The sequence below is a fragment of the Nerophis lumbriciformis genome, linkage group LG26, assembly GCF_033978685.3.
Source record: "Nerophis lumbriciformis linkage group LG26, RoL_Nlum_v2.1, whole genome shotgun sequence".
NCBI lineage: Eukaryota > Metazoa > Chordata > Actinopteri > Syngnathiformes > Syngnathidae > Nerophis > Nerophis lumbriciformis.
Window position 1 is genome coordinate 12,112,378 of NC_084573.2, and position 26,546 is coordinate 12,138,923.

The following is a 26,546-nucleotide window of genomic DNA, read 5'->3' on the forward strand; positions in this document are numbered from 1 at the left end:
TTTTCACGGGACACATTTCCGGTGTTGTTGTTTCCGGATGAGGAGATGCTACTCCGTTGTTGATTGAAGTAAAGTGTGAATGTCATTAAAACAGTTAGCTCCATCTTTTGACACTTTAAATAATTTAAAGAACCAATGATTGTCACACACATGTCGAAGGTGAGCCACGTAAATAAGACCGCCCACAAAACGGCACATCCGGAAGAGACTGTCAGAAAGCGGCTTGAAGATGATCTGTAAAACAATCTAGGCAACATTTTGACCAAAGAACCACCATTACGGTACATGTTATGTAGACCGCAAGGAAATGTTTTCAATTCAGAAAAAATAAATAAAATATAACTCCTTTAATGCGCCCTAAAATCCGGTGCGCCTTATGTATGAAAAAGATCAAAAATAGACCATTCATCGGCAGTGCGCCTTATAATCCGGTGCGCCCTATGGTCCGGAAATTATGGTAAATAGAACAAAATAAAGTTTTGCATAACTAATAAGATAAAAAGTAAAATATGAATGACTTCAATAAAATTTAAAAAATATTACCGTATTTTCCGCACTATAAGGCGCACCTAAAAACCACAATTTTTCTCAAAAGCTGACAGTGCGCCTAATAACCCGGTGCGCTTTATTACGATTCATTTTCATAAAGTTTCGGTCTCGCAACTTCGGTAAACAGCCGCCATCTTTTTTCCCGGTAGAACAGGAAGCGCTTCTTCTTCTACGCAAGCAACCGCCAAGGAAAGCACCCGCCCCCATAGAACAGGAAGCGCTTCACCCGCCCCCATAGAACAGGAAGCGCTTCACCCGCCCCCGGAAGAAGAAGAAAAAACGCGCGGATATCACCGTACGTTTCATTTCCTGTTTACATCTGTAAAGACCACAAAATGGCTCCTACTAAACGATCCGGGTCATAAAAAGACGCAATCTCTCCATCCGCACACGGATTACTACCGTATTTCACAGCAACTGAACCGCACTGTGGAACGGGAGCACGTACGGTGAATATTCGCTCCACAGGGAATGAGAAGTCATCCTTCACTGTGGTTCTAGCTTGCCATGCTAACTTCCACTCATGGTGATATTCAAAAGGAAGACCTTGCCAAAAGAGACCTTTCCAGCCGGCGTCATCATAAAAGCTAACTCGAAGGGATGGATGGATGAAGAAAAGATGAGCGAGTGGTTAAGGGAAGTTTACGCGAAGCGGCCGGGTGGCTTTTTTCACGCTGCTCCGTCCATGTTGATATATGACTCTATGCGCGCCCACATCACAGATGGTGTCAAAAAACAAGTGAAGCACACAAATACAACACTCGCCGTCATTCCGGGTGGATTAACCAAAGAACTCCAACCGCTGGATATTGGTGTCAACAGGGCATTCAAATCACGACTGCGAACTGCGTGGGAAAAATGGATGACCGAAGGCGAACACACCTTCACTAAGACGGGCAGACAACGCCGGACAACATACGCCAACATCTGCCAGTGGATTGTAAATGCCTGGGCAGATATTTCTGTCACAACTGTGGTCCGAGCTTTCCGGAAGGCAGGATTCACAGAACTGCTGCACAACAACAGCGACACTGAATCCGATGATTTCGAAGAGACGGAGCCCGCCATTTTGGAAGCCACGCTAGCGCAACTTTTCAATTCGGACACCGAAGACGAAGAATTCGAAGGATTTACCGGTACGAATGAAGAATAACTTCAGAAAGTGAGCGCTATGTTTATTTTGTGTGTTGTGTGTTGTGACATTAACGTTCGAGCAACATTACCGGTATGTTGCTATTGCTCTACACCATTTTGAATTTTACTATGTTTGTGATTGCACATTTGTACATTTTGGGACAGAGTTGTTAGAACGCTGGTTTTCAATATATTATTAAAGTTTGACTGAACTATCTGACTGTTTTTTTGACATTCACTTTAGCGCAGCGTTTTTTTGACATTCACTTTAGCGCAGCGTAGGCGCGGCTTTTAGTCCGGGGCGGCTTATTGGTGGACAAAATTATGAAATATGTAATTCATAGAAGGTGCGGCTAATAATCCGGTGCGCCTTATAGTGCGGAAAATACGGTAGGTAAAAGTCAAATCAAAAAGGTGGGTCTTAATTAAGTCTGCTCTTAAAAAACATAAAACATTATAAGTGAATGAATGATATTGTCATGATTTATTATGGGGAATATACCGGTAAATATTGACTGAAATTTAGGTATATCATCTCTGCCAGCACACTGGGCCACTCCCACATTGCATTTAATCAGCTCACCAACCTTGTGCATGATGATTTTGCGCTGAGCAGGTTCGGCCATGTCTATCATTCTTTGTACAACGTAGTTGGCGTACTGGTCCTTCATCATGGTGTACAGGGCACTGTGGGGGCCGTCCTTCTGGCAGCACACCTCGTCGATCAGCAGGGCTCTCTCGGCACGCGAGGAGTGAATCACACACTTCTCAACGACATTACTGCGTGGGGAAATGAAACAGTAATAAGCAGTTGGAGAACGTGCCACACCCAAGGCATTCAAAATCAAAATAAAAAGGGCTCGGCACCTCAAATGGCGAACGACTCAACCTTTAATAAAAGCAATGGTTTATAATATTTAGAATATTAAATGGATATCACGCTCTGTAGAGTACAGGCAAAAAGTTTGGACACCTCATTTCAATTAGTTTTCATGACTATTTACACTGAAGGCATCAAAACTATGACACCTGTGAAGTGAAAATCATTTCAGTTGACTATCTCTTGAAGCTCATCGAGAGAATGCCAGGAGTGTGCAAAGCAGTAATCAGCGCAAAGGGTGGCTATTTTGAAGAAACTAGAATACAAAACATGTTTTCAGTTATTTCACCTTTTTTTGTTAAGTACACTTGTCTTCATTCCTAGTTTTGATGCCTTCAGTGACAATCTACAATGTAAATAGTCATGAAAATAAAGAAAACGCATTGAAATGAGAAGGTGTGTCCAAACTTTTGGCCTGTACTGTATATCCACAAGTTAATGAAAGATTAGGGGAGATGGCCATATTTTTTTATGTTTTCAATATCATATTGTAGTCTGAGGCCCCGAGGTATGAACATTCTCACGTACGCAAATTAGAAACATAACTCAATCTATATCTACTTGATATGCTGCATGTATCATGATCAATATTAATACAGTTGTCTATTTGGTCAAGCTGGCCGGGGGTGTTTTTTCCGGTTTATTTTGGGTAAGCACGCCATTTATTTGCAGAGTAAAGTCACGCCGGCGTCGCTCTTTTGGCTTCCGTGTGCTCCAACGTTCCAGCCTCTCTTAGTGCTCATTTCTATAACCAGCAGTTCATACTCCGTATATTCAGATTAAAACAGATAAGGTTGTGAATCCTCATTTGTCCAAAAATAGTCGTCTTCGCTGTCTATTACCAAGTGTGCGCATGTTTCTTTCCGGAAATACGAACACGCATTTGTTGCCGGAAGTGCATTGCTATGGGAACGGAAATAAACGCGCAGAGGAAATAAGTTCCAGTAATGCTTAAAATGACCAACATACAGTAAATATTGTACATATTACATACTGTTATGAACATGTCTGTTAGTACATTATATCTGTACTTGGTGACTCCCATTAGCCGCATTTTGCAAGCGTTTTCTTATCCTTAGAATGTTACAGGATTTCCCGCAGCGCTTTGTTGTTAAGGCGGCCGCCTTAACAACAAAGAGCCACCGCCTAAACTAAAGTCTTAACAAGCTGCTCCGCTTAGTTCTGCCTCTGCCTCTGTCAGTAAGTCTCTGCAGCACCCAGCATTGTCCCACCCACAGAACCATCTGATTGGTTACACGCAGAGCGGTAACAGCCAACCAGCAGTGCGTATTCAGAGCGCATGTAACAGCCAATCAGCAGTGCGTATTCAGAGCGCATGTAACAGCCAATCAGCAGTGCGTATTCAGAGTGCATGGAGTCAGTGCTCCTTTGGTGGAGTGAGCAGAAAGGTAAGCATAAGGCAACGGACTCTCCCCAAATTATAATAAACACTTCCAAGTCAACTACTAGTAACATCACTATGAGCCCGTTGACGTTCTAGAAACATAAGCGGCAGCTCAGCTCGCTCGCAGTCCTTGAGGTGAAGGCTAATTAGCTTTTAGCGTAACGTTACCTCACTGTGCGGTGTGTGTGTTACGGACGGCAAAGCCCTGTCTGTCTGAGAGAAAAACAAGCATTATTGACCTACAGTTAACAACTAAGTTATTTCACTTTACCTTTTTCTGTGTTGATTGAGCTGTGTTTTGATTTTATTTTTAATTTTTATTAAGGATCCCCATTAGCTGGTTGCCACAACAACCCACTAGTCGTCCTGGGGTCCACAATTCAATACAATTACAAGTAAAAGCATATAATTATAACTACACAATACAGAAAAAAAAAATAAAAAAATAAAAGCATCAATAAGAAAACAAGCAAACAATTTACAGTCACAGAATAATACTTACCATATAAATATAACTACACAATATAAAACCAAACAAATCATCAACGAGGAAACTAATTTAAAGACTCAGATAAAATATTACTTTCTTTTTAAAAACCTGTTTACTTTCAATTTGAGGCAGGTTATTCCAGAGCGACACAGATCTATAAATAAAAGATTTCTGCAAAGCATTCTTCCTGGGACGAGAGAGTACAAAAGTAGAGTGTTGAAGCAGCAAACAAAGGACATTATGTTAAATGAAGAGTTTCTGTCTCCGATAGTTGATATAATAATGTAACTGCATTATAAAGCCTACATGAACTCCATGGTGTTCAGGAATGAATAGTCTCTCCTATTGCTATTGTACTATTTTTTTCCAGCTATAGTTACATTAACCATTAGTAATGCAGCAGCCTAGTTTTGAATGGCAGGGTCCCTGCTATCACATGTTGATAAAAATATAACATTTACATTATAAAAATCATCTACAGGATTCCCAAATGCTGTAATAAATTAAGCATGATGAGATGAACATATGTCAGCATGTGGCCCCACTTTTAACTCTTTTTTTCAAACGCTTATTGCAAACGCTTATTAATGAATTAATTTGACTTTGTAGTGAAGTGAAGTGAAGTGAATTATATTTATATAGTGCTTTTCTCTAGTGACTCAAAGCGCTTTACATAGTGAAACCCAATATCTAAGTTAAATTTAAACCAGTGTGGGTGGCACTGGGAGCAGGTGGGTAAAGTGTCTTGCCCAAGGACACAACAGCAGTGACTAGGATGACGGAAGCGGGGATCGAACCTGCAACCCTCAAGTTGCTGGCACGGCCGCTCTACCAACCGAGCTATACCGCTCTACTCTGCACAGCGAAAGCCATTTATCAACAACACCCAGAAACGCCGCCGGCTTCGCTGGGCCCGAGCTCATCTAAGATGGACTGATGCAAAGTGAAAAAATGTTCTGTGGTCTGACGAGTCCACATTTTAAATAGTTTTTGGAAACTGTGGACGCCTTGTCCTCCGGACCAAAAAGGAAAAGAACCATCCGGACTGTTCTAAGCGCAAAGTGTAAAAGCCAGCATCTGTGATGGTATGGGGGTGTATTAGTGCCCAAGGCATGGGCAACTTACACATCTGTGAAGGCACCATTAATGCTGAAAGGTACATACAGCTTTTGGAGCAACATATGTTGACATCCAAGCAATGTCTTTTTCATGGACACCCCTGCTTATTTCAGCAAGACGATGCCAAGCCACATTATTTCAGTGTGAACATGAAATATCTTGTCTTTGTAGTCTATTCAATTGAATACAAGCTAAAAAGGATTTGCAAATCATTGTATTCTCTTTATATTTACCATTTATATGGCTTTAGTCGTATAGTTGTAAGTCATTATTTTAGCATCTCAGGTAACTAGGACTGTTTTGTTTTTACTTTACGGAAAAAATACAGAGATATTTATCGTATATCGCCATTCAGCAAATGGAGCGGAAAACACAACCAAAAGTTGTCGGCTTCTTCATGCGACAAAGCCGGCCTACTTCACCACAGTCTGTAGTCTATTGCCCCCCAGGATGTGGTGGCAGCGACGAGGTGGAGACGTGATGGCGACAGGCCGAGTTACATCGATCCTTACACCCACCCACCCCTTTCCCCGGTCCCCTCCCCCTGGAGAGTCACCAAAAGGGATGTCCCGATCCGATATTTGGATCGGATCGGCCGCCGATATTTGCCAAAAAATGCGTATCGGCAAGGCATGGGAAAATGCCGATCCAGATCCAGTTTAAAAAAAAAACTCCGGTCCGTGTTTTCCAACGCACCGATTTAAATAATACATTCCACTTTTCTGCTGCTCCCTAATTTCCGTTCCGCATTTTCCAGCACACCTTCAACACATCCACACGTCTGTGGATTCTCACGCAGTTGCTTTTAGCTGCTGGCATTACACGACAGGCTCTTCTCACTCTTTTCTGTGTCTCCCTCTCACAGACAGCAAGCGCACCTTCTTACACACGTCACATACTGTCACGTCATACGTCACATATGTATACGTCCTCTCCCAGCAGAGAGGTAGCAGCATGGCTAACGTTAGCTGTGATGCTAGCGCAGCCGTGTGACCAACGTTCCCTCTAAGGTGCGCGCCTGTGCAATTGCGTACTGCTCAAGCGTCCTCTGCGCATAGCAATTATATGCCACGCACAAAATCAAATAAAAAAATAAGCGCATAACAATTTCCGACACACGGACACGACAGAATAAACAGTTTTCGTCATCATTGTTCAAATATTGTAACGTCTGTCGAGACGCTTATCTCCATTCGGTGCCACACGCCCACACCATCAAAATGCCGAGGCAAAAATTTCCAGATCAACACCGTATGAAAAAATTAGTGATTTTTTTAGTTGTGATTTCCTTCTCTGCATGAAAGTTTAAAAGTAGCATATATTAATGCAGTATGAAGAAGAATGTTTTAATGTAGACATGCAAGCCTTGAAAGAACATTTTGAAAATCAAGACTACATTTCCTGCAAATGGGTGCACTTCTACCCTATATTTTAACTTTAGATTTATTCTCATATCAAACTCTTTTGGCTGTCTTTTTGACACTTACATCCGGCGCCCCCCTCCACACCCTGGATTATAAATAATGTAAATAATTCAATGTGATTACCGTATCTTGTGTGATGACTGTATTATGATGATAGTATACATCTGATAGTATATATCTGTATCATGAATCAATTTAAGTGGACCCCGACTTAAACAAGTTGAAAAACTTATTCGGGTGTTACCATTTAGTGGTCAATTGTACGGAATATGTACTTCACTGTGCAACCTACTAATAAAAGTCTCAATCAATCAATCAAAACACATAGAATCATCATACTGCTGTGATTATATGCATCAAGTGTTCATTCAAGGCTAAGGCAAAATATCCAGATATATATCGTGTATTGCAATATGGCCTTAAAATATCGCAATATTAAAAAAAGGCCATATCGCCCAGCCCTAGTTTCAATGATGCCATTTCTGTTTGTCATGTATAATTTTGTCTATTTTGTGTTTATCCTTGAATAAACAGGTCAGTTTCTTGTTACCAACCATTGTGTATTATTCAAACTCCCCTAATTCAGCTGGCTAGTTGTTATCAAGAGTACTAAAACCCTTTTCAACATGATTCTGACAACTAAGTAGGCTAAATAACTTTAAACTTTAATACATGCTCGGATAGGCCAGTATCAGTCAGTATCGGTCAGTATCGGTATCGGATCGGAAGTGCAAAAACAATATCGGTATCAAATCGGAAGTGCAAAAACCTGGATCGGCACATCCCTAGTCCCCACCTTAACTAACATTTTCTGAGGGAAACACTGATGTTAATGTATTACTGACCAGTAATAGCTACTTTAAGGGAGGAAGGTATCCTTGTACAGGAGGCCCAACGGATAGCAGATAAAGGCAACCTTGAAGGAAGAGTAACTTCTTTCAAAAGGCGGCCAATTAGGATGCAAAGCACAATGAATGGGGAGCAAACACACCCCTAATTAGAAGAATATAATGCAATCGTTTGAGTAGTACCGTTTGTCAGAAGGATAAAGTCTGCCTGACATTTCACCTCCTTAAAGAGGACTGTTTTAATTGAAAGCAGGTGAGAATTGGAGAAAGGATATTGTTTACGATTTATTTCATGAACAAAATAGTTTTGTTTTACATCGAGCATGAGAAAGCGGAAGGAAAGTTCTCTCGTTGATCATATGGTCATTTATTAAGAAGAACAGTGGTACCTCAACTTAAGAGTGTTTTCAAATAAGAGCTGTCTCTCAGCTAATTGTCATGCAAATGTCACAGTGAACCCATGAGATCAGCCCAAAAACATTTGTTTTACTCGCCAACATTAGCTTATAGCTAGGGATGGACATTACTTTGTTTTTCCAGTCACGGGAAAGAAGAATATGAAAGTGAAAAAGTAGGAGTGGAAGATATTCATCGAATTAAAGACAGAAATCATCAATGACATGACAGAGCGTGTCGTTGCCTTGATTTATTTAATCAAACTGGACCAGTTTTCCCCAAACACGGGTGATCCACTGTGCGGTAATTTCACCCAATTTTAAAGGGAGACTTGTGATGATTTTATTCTACATTTCTTGGTGTCTCGATAATATGTATTAGATAGGCTTTAGTGTACATTTTGAGTCAATTTTGCTCCAGAGTCACTTATATAACACGTTTTTTTGAGTCTGTCTGCAACATTTTCGATTCTGGAGGCGTTCCCAGATTGCAAATGAAAGTATGCCCCACACTCTCCAAAAGTTTCATAAATGTTTCGTTTGAAAATTTATGTACACTGTTTTAATATAATGTATATATATTAATCACTGCTATTTTTTTCCAGATATGGTCAAAAAGAAAAAAACTTCATAAACATTTTATAGGTTCACCCAATCACAAGATTTGGTACACCTGCACACTCCCGTATTGATCCAGCTTTTAGCAGCATTTCATTCGCTGCATGTCACACCTCGGTGTTATTATGAGCGTGCTAAGATTAGATGAAAATAATACTTTCAGGGTTTCCCCTAAATGTAACTAATCATGGCACACCACCACAGCAAAATTAAAGCCTCCACACCTTAAAAACAAGTTTTTTAACGTGAAAACAAATGGAGGTAATGTAAAGTAGTGTAGCCTCAAGAAGAAGTCACACAAAGTCTGACCCTATTTTTAACTTTTATTGCCCATTTTCTGCTGACAACCGACCCAATATCAACATGTATTTCCTCCGTGCACACACTTCTGTCTCCATGCTTCACTCCGAGACACACAACAACACTTCCTCATTCTCTTTCCAGGCACGGACGGTGTTTTAATGGTTAAGGGAACAATGAACATCAAATCAAAAACACACGGGCATTAAACACCTGCACGTCGTAACAGCATGATTGGATATATATAGCCTATTATTTGTGCACTATCGACTAGTGATGCACCGAAGATACGGCCGCCGAAAAAAGACTTTGGTCACCAAAACAGTTCTGCCGAAACAGGATGTTGTGATGACAAATAATATGGATTGTCTGCAGCAGAGGGATCATAAGCGCTAACGCAGACAAAGTATTTTTAGTAGGGGTGGGCAAGTTAATGCGTTAATTTCGAGTTATCGCGTCAATCTATTAACGCCGACAATTTTTTTATCGCGCATTTGCGTAAGATGTTTACATGCTTTTATTTTGTTAACGCCTATTGCTGGTTCCTGCGGAAAAGGAAGGAGAACGCGGCAGAAAACAAAACAAGCATGCCACTATAAAGACACAATATGCTTTTTCTCGATAGTGTCTATTATAATTGTATAATATGCCTTTTGGCTCCACTACAAGGACACAATATGCCTATTCTCAATAATGTCCATAACATACAATATTAGAGGAGGCCTAATGGCCATAATCTGGACGCATTGTATCTACTCTTAACAATGTCCAGAGGAATGTTAAACACATAATACGCTCCATAAGATGAGCAGCTTTGGCCTAATAGATGTAATGAATAAATGAAAGAAGTCTCAGGGCCTTGTGGTGGGGGTGCGGGTCTCGGCCCGTCCGCCATTACTGGGCGCGTGTGGCACGGCGGGCTCCGCGCTGACGGCAGGCCCTTGTGGCTTGATGGCGGCGCGTCCCGACAGGCCGCACGTCGGGGTCACACAGAAGTCTCAGGGCCTTGTGGTGTGGGGGTGGCAGGTTTCGGCCTGTCTTCCCCCACTCTGATCCGTGACCGACGGCGGGCCCCAGTGGCCCGGCGGCGGCACGTCCCGACGGGCCTTGCGTCGGGGTCAGAATTTCTAAAGAAAACTGACGAAAAGTAAAAGGTCCTACCCAACTAACTGACAGAAACGTTCGCGAAGCGTGACATACTGCCGCTGAACAGTGCTAAAGCCCAGGGGATAACTAGAGTCATTGCCGAGGAAATAATTCTGGATGATGAGCAGTTATCTCTCGTGAGTAAAGTGGGCTTTCGACGCACCATCCAACACATCTCCCCATTATGCTCGGACTGCAGTCAGGGGGGGGCAAACAACTGAAGGGAGTGTGTAGATATTTTTATTTTATTTTATTTTTTAAAGTTTACACTTGTTCAAGAGCAAGTATTGATGCTGAGTTATAGACATTTTATCCCACTCAGGTTGTTTCAATACATGCGTAATCTGTTGAATCGCTTAAGCCGCTGAAATCCGAGTCTGAATCCGAGCTAATGTCGCTATACCTTGCTGTTCTATCCGCCATGTTTGTTTGTATTGGCATCACTGTGTGACGTCACAGGAAAATGGACGGGTGTATATAACGATGGTTCTAATCAGGCACTTTGAAGCTTTTTTTTTTTTTTTATTTTTTTTTAGGGATATTGCGTGATGGGTAAAATTTTGAAAAAAACTTCGAAAAATAAAATAAGCCACTGGGAACTGATTTTTAATGGTTTTAACCCAGGGGTGCTCATTATGTCGATCGCGAGCTACCGGTCGATCTCGGAGGGTGTGTCAGTCGATCACCAGCCAGGCATTAAAAAAATAGTCCTAAAAATGAGCGATCATAAATCTTCACTATGACGTCACTTTCGTCACTTGATTGACATTCACGGCACCCGAGGGTCTTCTGAGATGACGCTGGCTGCTGCCAGCTCATTAAAATTACCAACAGGAAGGCGAGAAACACTTTATTTCAACAGACTGGCGCCGTACCTGTCGTCAAAACTCCAAAGACCGACTGCACAGTTGCGCTACCAAAATAAGAGTCTCAGAAAGCTGGCGTGCACAAGCTAGCAAGCTACGGAGTTTGCCGACAATGTATTTCTTGTAAAGTGCATACAAAGGAGTACGGAAGCTGGACAAATAAGATGCCAAAAACCAACCAATACCACATGAAAGTTCATGTGGTATTGGACAGAAAGTAGGACTTTTTTTCTCCTCCATTCGAAAATGCGGACGTTATCAGCACCACTGTCTGATTCCTATCAATGCAAGTCATCAGAATCAGGTAATACACCAACTTATATTCTTGTCTTCATGAAAGAAAGGAATCTATATGTGTTAAACATGCTTGTATTATCTTTAAACACCTTTAACTTATTAACAATATTAACTATATGTGTTAAACATGCTTGTATTATCTTTAAACACCTTTAACTTATTAACAATATTAACTATATGTGTTAAACATGCTTGTATTATCTTTAAACACCTTTAACTTGTTAACTATTAACTATATGTGTTAAACATGCTTGTATTATCTTTAAACACCTTTAAGTTGTTAACAATATTAACTATATGTATTAAACATTCTTGTATTATCATTAAACACCTTTAATTTTTTAACAATATTAACTATGTGTTAAACATGCTTGTATTATCATTAAACACCTTTTACTTGTTAACAATATTAACTATATGTATTAAACATACTTGTATTATCATTAAACACCTTTAATTTTTTTAACAATATTAACTATATGTGTTAAACATGCTTGCATTATCATTAAACACCTTTAACTTGTTAACAAAAACATATATTTCATAAAATAAGTAAATATAAATTATATATATGAATGAGGTAGATCCCCACGACTTGATCAATTGAAAAGTAGCTCGCCTGCAGAAAAAGTGCGAGCACCCCTGTTTTAACCCTTCTGAAATTGTGATAATGTTCCCCTTTGATAGTCCGGGCCGCGTGTGCACAGATTTTCCTCCATGCGGCCCCTGAGCTAAAATGAGTTTGACACCCCTGCTTTACATCATGTCACGACGCAGCCAGACTGTAATATCCCGCAAACAGAGGCATCAAATACTGCGTGCAAGCTCTCGGCACCATGCTTGAACCTTATGATTTGACGCCTTGGCATTGTTTAACACGAGTATCCTACATTGTACCAACATGGATAAGTCAACAAAATTGAAACCCATCCTAGGTTCAATCTAAGAAGAGCAGGTTAGTGACCTACCTTGCAAATTTGTGTTGGCTCAGGAGGAGAACCTTCCCACGGACTTCCGCGACTATCTTGCTTTTGTCTTCAGGTCTCCCGTGCTCCAAAACATGCTGTATGACGTAGTTACCATACTGATCCTACAGGGGAGTGGAGCGGAAATGCAAGATCAACTATTTCACACGGTTTATGTTCAGCAAAGAACGAGAGACACCCAATCATCTGACACACGTGCACTATGCTTAACTAGTGGACTTTGACAATATGAGGTAGTCATGCATGTTGACAATGGAAGATAAAAATGAGAGACACCCCCAAAGTTAAAGTCTTACTAACACCATGACGTCATCACTGCGGAAGGTCAGACAAAACTGATGCTGCTGATTTGCAGAAGGACTCTGCAGGCCACAAAACCAGCAGCATCTTTGCCCCTTCGGAAATGGGTGATGGACAGTTATGGGTGGGAGTTAGGTATGAGTGGATGGAGACAACACCACTCGGAATTCATCTACTTCATCGGACAAGAGGGCAGCGTGATCTTTGAAATATTTGCTCTCAAATGCATTTCCTGTCAAATCTGTTTGCGAAGAGAATTGCTTACTATCAAAAAGGTCAAAACCAAATTTACATGAATTCCCTTAAAGACTTTAAAGGCCTACTGAAATGAAATTGTTTTATTTAAACGGGGATAGCAGATCCATTCTATGTGTCATACTTGATCATTTCGCGATATTGCCATATTTTTGCTGAAAGGATTTAGTAGAGAACATCGACGATAAAGTTCGCAACTTTTGGTCGCTGATAAAAAAAGCCTTGCCTGTACAAAAAGTAGCGTGACGTCACTAGTTGAAAGTCTTCTCACATTTCCCCATTGTTTACACCAGCAGCGAGAGCGATTCGGACCGAGAAAGCGACGATTACCCCATTAATTTGAGCGAGGATGAAGGATTCGTGGATGAAAAACGTGAGAGTGAAGTATTAGAGTGCAGTGCAGGACGTATCTTTTTTCGCTCTGACCGTAACTTAGGTACAGGGGCTCATTGGATTCCACACTCTCTCCTTTTTCTATTGTGGATCACGGATTTGTATTTTAAACCACCTCGGATACTATATCCTCTTGAAAATTAGAGTCGAGAACGCGAAATGGACATTCACAGTGACTTTTATCTCCACGACAATACATCGGTGAAGCACTTTAGCTACGGAGCTAACGTGATAGCATCGGGCTTAACTGCAGATAGAAACAAAAGAAATAAACCCCTGACTGAAAGGATAGACATAAAATCAACAATACTATTAAACCATGGACCTGTAACTACACGGTTAATGCTTTCTAGCCTGGCAAAGCTTAACAATGCTGTTGCTAACATTGAAGCTAACTTAGCTACGGACCTCGACAGAGCTATGCTAAAAACATTAGCTCTCCACCTACGCCAGCTCTCATCTGCTCATCAACACCGAAGCTCACCTGCGTTCCAGCGATCGACGGAGCGACGAAGGACTTCACCCGATCATCGATGCGGTCGGCGGCTAGCGTCGGATAGCGCGTCTGCTATCCAAGTCAAAGTCCTCCTGGTTGTGTTGCTGTAGCCAGACGCTAATACACCGATCGCACCTACAGGTTTGTTCTTTGCAGTCTCCATTGTTCATTAAACAAATTGCAAAAGATTCACCAACACAGATGTCCAGAATACTGTGGGATTTAGCGATGAAAAAAGACGATTTAAGCTGGCGACCGACCTATTCCAAAATGTCTGTTTCAACTTTTGACGTCACGTGCATACGTCATCATAAATAGACGTTTTCAACCGGAAGTTTCCCGGGAAATTTAAAATTGCACTTTATAAGTTAACCCGGCCGTACTGGCATGTGTTGCAATGTTAAGATTTCATCGTTGATATATAAACTATCAGACTGCGTGGTCGGTAGTACTGGGTTTCAGTAGGCCTTTAAAGAACATATATTTAATTAAATTATAGGGGTGTAACGATTTGTTTTAGCAACGATTTGATTTGATTCATAATTTGTGGTTGCTGATACAATCTTTTTGGAACCGTATTATCCGAAATGAGTCAGGGAGTTTAAATCGATTTGGTAACTTTTTAGTTAAAAAAAAAAAAGAAAAGAAAATCAACCAGTGTGACTGTGAAATAAATACCGTATTTTCCGCACTATAAGGCGCACCTAAACACCTCAAATTTTCTCAAAAGCTGACAGTGCGCCTTATAATCCGGTGCGCCTTATATATGGACCGATATTGAGCCACAACAGGTCTCGCAACCCCAGCCTCTACTGTAGCGTCTATTCTATGCACCTTATAATGCGGTGCGCCTTATATATGAACAAAGTTTTAAAATAGGCCATTCATTGAAGGTGCGCCTTATAATCTCATAGTGCAGAAAATACGGTACTGGACACCGCAAGTCAAGTTTCATATATTCTTGTTTTTGCTTGTAAGGGGAATTATATATAAATGATCTATGGATATAAACAAGCAGGTAAACAACAATTAATGGCCAATGCATTCACATCCTATTTGAATGAAGTGCAACCAACACTTTAGATTGAATTAACAAGAGGAAACACTTTCTGTTCTCATCTGCACTTTTTAAGTAATGTTCAATAAAAGTACAGTAACCAAGGTTTTAACAGTAGATTTACCTGCTGCTTCTTTTCTTTTTCAAACATAAAATAACACGATATCACTACAAAAAATAAAGTGCAAACAACATCTCTTCAGGGTGAATTTGCAGTAGGTTTACCTGCTACTTTTACTGCTGTTTTTTGACATACAAATACAAAATTAATTAATATAATAAAGTAGGTGCAACCAAATCTCCTCAGTTTAAATCAGGGGTGTCAAACTCATTTGAGATCTGGTGGCCACATGGAGAAAAATCTATTCCCAAGTTGGCCGGACTGGTAAAATCCGACACGATAACTTAAAAACAAAGACAACTTCAGATTTTTTTCTTTGTTTAAAAATAGAACAGGAACATTCTGAAAATGTACAAATCATAATGTTGTTGGGTTTTTTTTTTACACTTACATGTTGCGATTAATAGTATTCTATTTTTGTCATTATTTATACTTTCTGAATAAATCATGTTTATCAATCAACCAATTGATGTTAAATTTTCAATCTATCAAGATAAAAAAAATAATATCAAAATCAAATTACCGTATTTTCCGCACCATTAGCCGCACCTAAAAACCACAAATTTACTCAAAAGCTGACAGTGCGGCTTTTAACCCGGTGCGCTTTATATATGGATAAATATTAAGATTCATTTTCATAAAGTTTCGTTCTCGCAACTTCGGTAAACAGCCGCCATCTTTTTTCCCGGTAGAGCAGGAAGCGCTTCTTCTTCTACGCAAGCAACCGCCAAGGTAAGCACCCGCCCCCATAGAACAGGAAGCGCTTCTTCTTGTACTGTAAGCAACCACCCGCCCCCGGAAGAAGAAGAAGCGCGCGGTGCATGCTGGGATATGTGACGTTTCATTTCCATTTGTGTGTTTATGTAAAGACCCCAAAATGGCTCCTATTAAGTGTGTTGTCTGTCTAATTATAAATAATGCAGACGAGGCGTGTTAACTGAGTTCTCAACGTTTACTCACAGCGTGCTCATAACCACATTCTAACTCCCAGCATACAACAACGCTTCTCAGGGCTACCGCGCATGCTCGTAACTATCGTTGCATGCTGGGTAGTGTAGTTGTTATATTTGCTAGCTCATAACATCACATTAAGAGACACGCTTACGCGCTTAATTCAATACTCGCCGTCATTCCGGGTGGATTGACAAAAGACCTCCAGCCGCTAGATATTGGTGTCAACAGGGCATTCGAAGCTAGACTGCTAACTGTGTGGGAACAGTGGATGACGAAGAAGCGCGCGGTGCATGCTGGGATATGTGACGTTTCATTTCCATTTGTGTGTTTATGTAAAGACCCCAAAATGGCTCCTATTAAGTGTGTTGTCTGTCTAATTATAAATAATGCAGACGAGGCGTGTTAACTGAGTTCTCAACGTTTACTCACAGCGTGCTCATAACCACATTCTAACTGCCAGCATACAACGCTTCTCAGGGCTACCGCGCATGCTCGTAACTATCGTTGCATGCTGGGTAGTGTAGTTGTTATATTTGCTAGCTCATAACATCACATTAAAAGACACGCTTACGCGCTTAATTCAATACTCGCCGTCATTCCGGGTGGATTGACAAAAGACCTCCAGCCGCTAGATATTGGTGTCAACAGGGCATTCGAAGCTAGACTGCTAACTGCGTGGGAACAGTGGATGACAGAAGGCGAACACACATTCACTAAGACAGGGAGGCAGCGCCAGACGACGCCAACATCTGCCAGTGGATCGTAAATGCCTGGGCAGATATTTCGGTCACAACTGTGGTCCGAGCTTTCCGGAAGGCAGGATTCACAGAACTGCTGGATAACAGTGACACTGACTCCGATGACTTCGACGAGACGGAACCGGCCATTTTGGATCTCACATTTGCCCAACTTTTCACTTCGGACACCGAAGACTAAGGATTTACGAATGAAGAATAACTTCAGAAAGTGAGCGCTATGTTTATTTTGCGTGTTGTGACATTAACGTTCGAGCAACATTATGTTGCTATTGCTCTGCACTATTTTGAATTTTACTATGTTTGTGATTGCACATTTGCGTACATTTTGGGAGTGAACAGAGTTGTTAGAACGCTGGTTTTTAATATATTATTAAAGTTTGACTGACCTATCTGACTGTTTTTTTGACATTCCCTTTAGTGCAGCGTAGGCGCGGCTTATAGTCCGGGGCGGCTTATTGGTGGACAAAGTTATGAAATATGCCATTCATTGAAGGTGCGGCTAATAATCCGGTGCGCCTTATAGTGCGGAAAATACGGTACAGGATGTTATTTATGTACCGGTAGTTTGCTCATTATCCTCGACTGGTGCACAACATTGTTTTTTTTTACCAATGTAGCATCTTCTACAAAGAATTGCTATTGTGACATTTAGTGGACACATTTAGAACAGCAGTTTATTTCATCCAAAAATTTCGGCTCATTTTTATACTTAGCAAACTCATCCCGCAGGCCGGATAAAACCTGTTCGAGGGCCTGATCCGGCTCACGGGCCGTACGTTTGACACCACTGGTTTAAATTATCAATAGTTTGACCTGCTACTACTCTCAGTTTAATAAACAGCTGCAATAGCAGAGAAAAGTCACAACAAATACCGACGCAACAACATAAAGCCATAACACAACAACTACAAGCCAAAACAATAATATGAAGACAGAATGGAAGTGACCGCGGGCAAGTTTTGGCAATTCACCGACTTCCTGAGATGGAATGTTGTAAACGGTCTAATGAAGTAGGAAAAGTAGGTGAAGTGTGACCACTTTTTCAGTCATAAATAACTTTATTTTTTTAACTTTTCCAATAATATACAATGTTCAGGAAGTTGGTCTGTCGCAGTATCTTGTTTTGCTGTCACTTCCGTAGTGTCCGTCACATGCCGTGTGGCTTTAAGTTGCATTGCGGCTTTAGATTATTGTATTTGTTGTGGCTTTTTCAATCGTGCTGTAGCTGAAAGTTGTAATTTATGATATTGCCTTTTCGCTTTTACATTTCTTGCGAACTTTCTCAGCCACTGTAGCTACCCGTCATTTTTGTTTTGCCAAATGACGGGCAGAGACTTGATTAACGTTTAACATCCTTATCAATAAAGGTGTTAAACTTCATATGAAGGCTGCTGTTCTTAAATCCATTGTTTTCCTTTTTTTAGTATCAATAAAATCAGTTTTCTTTTAAAACGATGTTGGATGCATACAGTACAGGCCAAAAGTTTGGACACAACTTCTCATTCAATGCGTTTCTTATTTTCATGACTATTTACATTGTAGATTGTCACTGAAGGCATCAAAACTATAAATGAACACATGTGGAGTTACGTACTTAATAAAAAAGGTGAAATAACTAAAAACATGTTTTATATTCAGCTTCAAGAGATAGTCACCTGAAATGGTTTTCACTTCACAGGTGTGCTTGAAGCTCATCGAGAGAATGCCAAGAGTGTGCGAAAAAGTAATCAGAGCTAAGGGTGGCTATTTTGAAGAAACTAGAATATAAAACATGTTTTCAGTAGAGATGTCCGATAATGGCTTTTTTGCCGATATCCGATATTGTCCAACTCTTAATTACCGATTCCGATATCATCCGATACCGATATATACAGTCGTGGAATTAACACATTATTATGCCTAATTTTGTTGTGATGCATTAAACAATGTAACAAGGTTTTCCAAAATAAATCAACTCAAGTTATGGAAAAAAAATGCCAACATGGCACTGCCATATTTATTGTTGAAGTCACAAAGTGCATTTTTTTTTAAACATGCCTCAAAACAGCAGCTTGGAATTTTGGACATGCTCTCCCTGAGAGAGCATGAGGAGGTTGAGGTGGGCGGGGCTGGGAGTAGCGGGGGGGTGTAAACTGTAGCGTCCCGGAAGAGTTAGTGCTGCAAGGGATTCTGGGTATTTGTTCTGTTGTGTTTATGTTGTGTTACGGTGCGGATGTTCTCCCGAAATGTGTTTGTCATTCTTGTTTGGTGTGGGTTCACAGTGTGGGGCGTATTTGTAACAGTGTTAATGTTGTTTATACGGCCACCCTCAGTGTGACCTGTATGGCTGTTGACCAAGTATGCTTTGCATACACTTGTGTGTGAAAAGCCGTAGATATTATGTGATTGGGCCGGCACGCAAATGCAGTTTCTTTAAGGCACGCCCCCAATATTGTTGTCTGGGTGGAAATCGGGAGAAATTCGGGAGAATGGTTACCCCGGGAGATTTTCGGGAGGGGCACTGAAATTCGGGAGTCTCTCGGGAAAATCGGGAGGGTTGGCAAGTATGACTGGGAGACGCAACTGCTCCGTACTTCTCCCTACATCCGTGTACCACTCCGTACAGCGGCGTTTTAAAAAGTCATACATTTTACTTTTTGAAACCGATACAGATAATTTCCGATATTACATTTTAAAGCATTTATCGGCCGATAATATTAACGGACATCTCTAGTTTTCAGTTATTTCACCTTTTTTTTGTTAAGTACATAACTCCGCATGTGTTCATTCATAGTTTTGATGCCTTCTATGACAGTGAAATAACTAAAAAAAATGTTTTTATTCTAGTTTCTTTACAATAGCCATGCTTTGCTCTGATTACTGTTTTGCACACTCTTGGCATTCTCTCGATGGGCTTCAAGAGGTAGTCACCTGAAATGGTTTTCACTTCACACGTGTCATAGTTTTGATGCCTTCAGTGACAATCTACAATGGAAATAGTCATGAAAATAAAGAAAAACGCATTGAAATGAAAAGTTGTGTCCAAACTTTTGGCCTGTATTGTACCTATCTTCCGGAAGGCAAACGTGCCGAGCACAGATCGATGGAGTTGAATTTAAAGAATATAGATTTGATATATGTCATAATCGTAACACCCTTTTTAAATTGGTTAAGGGAGATTAAACAGGAGACGCTGTGGGCAAATGAGGATCATCAGACACAAGGGAAGCCTTGTAAATCCTTCGTGGAATCAAGCAGAAAAAAGGAAACAGCAAGGAGATAGGTTAGAGGGCCTCTAAAAAATTGTGGAGTTCAAATCTATCTAAAAGTTAAAATCAGTGAAAGAGGGAGACAGGAAAGGAAAAGAGGGATATCCGCAAGAGAGAGGCAAATTGCTCTGACCTTGAACAGTGCATCACGGGACACTGTATAATATGTTTTGGGTGTCATCTCCAATGATACGCCTTGATATTTCTGGATGGAATAGGTGAGGGGGGAGGATGTTTGAATATTTACACGTCAGATGTAATGAAATGCTAACACAGCATATATATAAATTCCATTTTACACTTAGCAAACACGCTGACTATGAGGCTAAAATGTGACACGTAGCAGACATGCAGATACGCGAGCACATAACGATGATGGTGGTGGGGATGAGGCACAAAGAATAAAACCGATGCTTACCTGACCCAGTTGCTCAGAGTGCTGATGCAGCTCTTCCAGTATTGGCAAAGTCTGCTCCTGGGTGCAGTGCTCCAAAATCCTTTGGATGACTCTGCAGCCGTAAGGGTGCGTGGAGAGGACAAACACCTGCAGAGGCAGAAGTAAGCCCATTTAAAGGGCAACATTATCACCAGACCTATGTAAGCGTCAATATATACCTTGATGTTGCAGAAAAAAGACCTTTTTTTTTTTTTAACCGATTTCCGAACTCTAAATGGGTGAATTTTGGCGAATTAAACGCCTTTCTATTATTCGCTCTCGGAGCGATGACGTCACATTGTGACGTCACATCGGGAAGCAATCCGCCATTTTCTCAAACACCGAGTCAAATCAGCTCTGTTATTTTCCGTTTTTTCGACTGTTTTCCGTACCTTGGAGACATCATGCCTCGTCGGTGTGTTGTCGGAGGGTGTAACAACACGAACAGGGACGGATTCAAGTTGCACCAGTGGCCCAAAGATGCGAAAGTGGCAAGAAATTGGACGTTTGTTCCGCACACTTTACCGACGAAAGCTATGCTACGACAGAGATGGCAAGAATGTGTGGATATCCTGCGACACTCAAAGCAGATGCATTTCCAACGATAAAGTCAAAGAAATCTGCCGCCAGACCCCCAAGAAAAGAGAGCAGATGAGGGTATGTCTACAGAATATATTAATTGATGAAAACTGGGCTGTCTGCACTCTCAAAGTGCATGTTGTTGCCAAATGTATTTCATATGCTGTAAACCTAGTTCATAGTTAGTTTCCTTTAATGCCAAACAAACACATACCAATCGTTGGTTAGAAGGCGATCGCCGAATTCGTCCTCGCTTTCTCCCGTGTCGCTGGCTGTCGTGTCGTTTGTCAGTTTCGCTTGCATACGGTTCAAACCGATATGGCTCAATAGCTTCAGTTTCTTCTTCAATTTCGTTTTCGCTACCTGCCTCCACACTACAACCATCCGTTTCAATACATGCGTAATCTGTTGAATGGCTTAAACCGCTTAAATCCGAGTCTGAATCCAAGCTAATGTCGCTATAGCTTGCTGTTCTATGCTCCATGTTTGTTTGTGTTGGCTTCACTATGTGACGTCACAGGAAAATGAACGGGTGTATATAACGATCGTTAAAATCAGGCACTTTGAAGCTTTCTTTAGGGATATTGCGTGATGGGTAAAATTTAAAAAAAAACTTCGAAAAATATAATAAGCCACTGGGAACTGATTTTTAATGGTTTTAACCCTTCTGAAATTGTGATAATGTTCCCCTTTAATGACATCAATGTGGATAACTTATACAACCATATACAGTGGTACCTCAACTTAAGAGTGCCCCAACTTAAGAGTGTTTCGAGATAAGAGCTGTCGCTCGGCTAATTGTTATGCTTTACGTTAACAAAAAAACATTTGAGTTACGAGCATCCACGCTGTTAAGTGGCGTAGCTTAGCAAATGTCACAGTGAACCCCCTAAAATCCACCCAAAACAAGCTAGTGTAGCATAGCAAGTTTGCACCATACTGACGCAGAAAGAGTCTAACGCCAGCCAAGAATGTAGAAATAATATTTAAATGGCAGACATTTATATCTGAAAATAAGGAAATGTGCCAATGGTGTGTTTTACAGAGAAGAGCTGGAATGAGATACCGTAATAGTCTGCTCTCCAAGGGAAATGCTGTACAATATTATTACTACATTACTTCAAAAAACGAATGCAGTTTGTAAAACATTCTATTGTAATGTTTTTATTAGAGATGCCGATAAATGGAAATGGAATTTATCGGTATCGGTTTCAACCCCCCAATTTTCCCAGGAGACTCCCGAGTTTCACTGCCCCTCCCGAAAATCTCACGGGGCAACCATTCTCCCGATTTCCACCCGGACAACATTATTGGGGGCGTGCCTTAAAGGCACTGCCTTTAGCGTCCTCTGCAACCTGTCGTCACGTCCGCTTTTCCTCCATACAAACAGCGTGCCGGTCCAGTTACATAATATATGCGGCTTTTACACACACACAAGTGAATGCAAAGCATACTTGGTCAACAGCCATACAGGTCACACTGAGGGTGGCCGTATAAACAACTTTAACACTGTTACAAATATACGCCACAGTGTGAACCCACACCAAACAAGAATGACAAACAAATTTCGGGAGAACATCCGCAACATAAACACAACAGAACAAATACATAGAACTAGGGCTGGGCGATATATCGCGGGTTTGTCTCTGTGCGATATAGAAAATTACTATATCGTGATATTCGAGTATACGTTCTCACGCAGTTGCTTTTAGCAGCGGGCATTACACTACAGGCTCTTCTCACTCTTTCTTGTCTCTCCTTCTCACAGAGACATAAAACAAGCGCACCTTCTTACATACGCATACGCCCTCGCGGAGCAGAGAGGTAGCGGCATGGGTAACGTTAGCTGTGGTGCGAGTGGTAATACGAGAGAAAGAAGGTGCTATTCTGGTAACAAATGAAGGAAGAATTAATTTCCTAGAAAAACAGCAGGGCGTCCATCGTCTGGCGGTGGTTTGGCTTCAAGTGGGAATATGTCGAACATACAACCGTAATTTGTCAAGTGTGGGGCCAAAAGCGTTTCTACAAAAAGTAGCATTACTGCTAATATGTAGCATCATTTGAAAAGTCACCCGCTAGAGAATGAAGAGTGCTTACTCCGCATGTCAACATCTCCGGTCGGTGCCACTCTATCAAAATGCCGGAGGCAAACATTTACAGATCAACACTGTATGAAAAAAAGAGTCGACAACAAAAGGAGACAACGTCCGCAGTAACCTACCACATAGCGAAGGACGAACACTACTTGATTTACTATTACGCAGCTCATTTTTATTGGACACTTATTGAAATATCTTGTGACATCATGTTTTTAAACTACCGGTATTGTAGTGGCGTTCTGTACAAAAAGTGCACTTTAATTTAGTGTTGTTTTGATAAGTCGTCTTAGTGACATCATGCACTAAAGTGCACTCATAGCTTGTTTTAAATGTCTGACAATCTTGCACTTTCTGTTTGGAAATGACATGAATGTTTGTGCCACTGCTTAATAACTGTTTAATAAATACACTTTTGGTAAATTGACTTAGTTGTGATTTCCTTCTCTGCATGAAAGTTTAAAATGAGCATATATTAATGCAGTATGAAGAAGAATGTTTTAATGTAGACACATAGAATCATCATACTGCTGTGATTATATGTATCAAGTGTTAATTCAAAGCTAAGGCAAAATATCCAGATATATATCGTGCATCGCGATATGGCCTAAAAATATCGAGATATTAAAAAAAGGCCATATCACCCAGTCCTACCCAGAACCCCTTGCAGCACTAACTCTTCCGGGACGCTACAATATCCCCCCCCCCGCTACCACCAAAGCCCGCCCCTCCAAACCCGCCCACCTCAAACCCACCCCCGCACCCCATCTCCCGAATTCGGAGGTGTCAAGGTTGGCATGTATGCTCTAGTATGCTCTGGACTGAGGCTATGTGCCTTCATTGTTTTTGTAGCTGTTTTGAGGCATGTTTAAAAAATAAATAAAATAATGCACTTTGTGAAAGTCAAAGTATAGTATCTTCCATAGTTGAAGTGGGTATCAGGATTATCTCAGGGAGAGCATGTCCCAAATTCCAAGCTGCTGTCTTGAGGCATGTTAAAAAAAAAATAATGCACTTTGTGACTTCAATAATAAATATGGCAGTGCCATGTTGGCATTTTTTCCATAACTGGAGTTGAAGTTGTTCTCTTATTTTTGGAAAACCTTGTTTTTGATTGATTGATTGAAACTTGTATTAGTAGATTGCACAGTTCAGTACATATTCCGTACAATTGACCACTAAATGGTAACACCCCAATAAGTTTTTCAACTTGTTTATGTCGGGGTCCACGTTAATCAATTCATGTTAAAGTTACATTGTTTAATGCATCCAGCGGGGCATCACAACAAAATTAGGCATAATAATGTGTTAATTCCACGACTGTATATATCGGTATCGGTTGATATCGGAATCAGTAATTAAGAGTTGGACAATATCGGAATACCGGATATCGGCAAAAAAGCCATTATCGGACATCTCTAGTTTTTATACAATATTTCTTATTCCACAATGTGTTTTCTCTTCAATAGGCATGTTACATGTTAAAATGTTGTTTTGTTTTTGTTTGTTATTTGCATCTGCCTCACAATACGAAGGTCCTGAGTAGTCTTGGGTTCAATCCCGGGCTCGGGATCTTTCTGTGTGGAGTTTGCATGTTCTCCCCGTGACTGCGTGGGTTCCCTACGGGTACTCCGGCTTCCTCCCACCTCCAAAGACATGCACCTGGGGATAAGTTGATTGGCAACACTAAATTGGCCCTAGTGTGTGAATGTTGTCTGTCTATCTGTGTTGGCCCTGCGATGAGGTGGCGACTTGTCCAGGGTGTACCCCGCCTTCCGCCCGATTGTAGCTGAGATAGGCTCCAGCGCCCCCCGCGACCCCAAAGGGAATAAGCGGTAGAAAATGGATGGATGGATGGATGTTATTTGGGGGTGGGGGAGGCAAGCACCAATTAAAGGGTGTTCTACATTTAAAACATTTCCTTGTGGTCTACATAACATGTAATGGTGGTTCTTTGGTCAAAATGTTGTGTTTTATGGACAGTTTTCATGACGATTTTCTGAATGTCTCTTCAGGATGAACTGGTCGGTCTTATTTACATGCCTCCACTTCGACAGGGCCTTCTCCTCGCCTTCTTTGTTGTAGTTGTTAGCGCTTCCATAGCCAGTCTACGTACAGAAATAATTTCGAACTTCACGCTACTTTATATAAAAAATGTCAACAGCAGAAGATGTGTGTCCATGTACAAACCACTCTGCCCCACACAAGAGGATAGCAAAAAAAAAAGAACTTATAGACTGCAGCGCAGACTACAATTGCGGACGCACGCTAGGCACTCTGTGAGGTCACAACAAGGGCTAATTCTCAACATGTCGTTTGAACGAAGTATCAAGGTAAAACAAATATAGAATAAATATTTCTGCAATGCCTCCTTATTTTGATTTAAAATTTTCAGGACAGCATGTAACAATAGTAGAGATGTCCGATAATATGGGACTGCCGATATTATCGGCCGATAATGCTTTAAAATGTAATATCGGAAATTAGCGGTATCGCTTTCAAAAAGTAAATATTATGACTTTTTAAAAAGCAGCTGTACGGAGTGGTACACTGACGTAGGAAAAAGTACAGAGTGCCAATAAACCTTGATCAACAGCCATACAGGTCACACTGAGGGTGGCTGTATAAACAACTTTAACACTGTTACAAATATGCGCCACACTGTGAACCCACACCAAACAAGAATGACCAACACATTTCTGGAGAACTTCCGCACCGTAACACAACATAAACACAACAGAACAAATACCCAGAACCCCTTGCAGCACTAACTCTTCGGGGACGCTACAATATACACCCCCATCTACCCCATAAGAACCCTGCCCCCCCAAACCCGCCCACCTCAACCTCCTTATGCTCTCAGGGAGAACATGTCCCAAATTCCAAGCTGCTGTTTTGAGGCATGTTAAAAAAAAGAATGCACTTTGTGACTTCAATAATAAATATGGCAGTGCCATGTTGGCATTTTTTTCCATAACTTGAGTTGATCTATTTTGGAAAACCTTGTTACATTGTTTAATGCATCCAGCGGGGCATCACAACAAAATTAGGCATAATAATGTGTTAATAATTCCACGACTGTATATATCGGTAGATATCGGAATCGGTAATTAAGAGTTGGACAATATCGGAATATCAGATATCGGCAAAAAAGCCATTATCGGACATCTCTAAACAATAGGTAAGAAAAGTTGGTTTTGCGTAATTGATTCCCTTTAAAGTTATTTCAATTCATTTAAATGGTAAACATTAATTTGAGGTAATAGCGTTTTGAGCTAAAAGCTCCGTCAGAACCAAATAAGCTCGAAGGTTACGGTGTCAAAACTTAAGACCTAATTTCTTCATTTAGTGGCCTGGCATGTTTTGTTTTATCTTAACAGAAAAAAGCATTAGGCA

General features: G+C 40.9%; 1 protein-coding gene across 1 annotated transcript in view; it reads right to left on the reverse strand.

The window, feature by feature from the left end:
• Positions 1–26,546, reverse strand: part of LOC133623895 (apolipoprotein B-100-like) — a 174,227-nt gene that overhangs the window by 9,980 nt on the left and 137,701 nt on the right. The window contains exons 47-50 of the mRNA XM_072916126.1: positions 20,458–20,583; positions 20,173–20,244; positions 12,440–12,561; positions 2,271–2,463 (exon numbers count right to left, since the gene is read on the reverse strand). Of these exons, the coding sequence (XP_072772227.1) occupies positions 2,271–2,463; positions 12,440–12,561; positions 20,173–20,244; positions 20,458–20,583 (513 nt within the window). The remainder of the gene's footprint in view (positions 1–2,270; positions 2,464–12,439; positions 12,562–20,172; positions 20,245–20,457; positions 20,584–26,546) is intronic.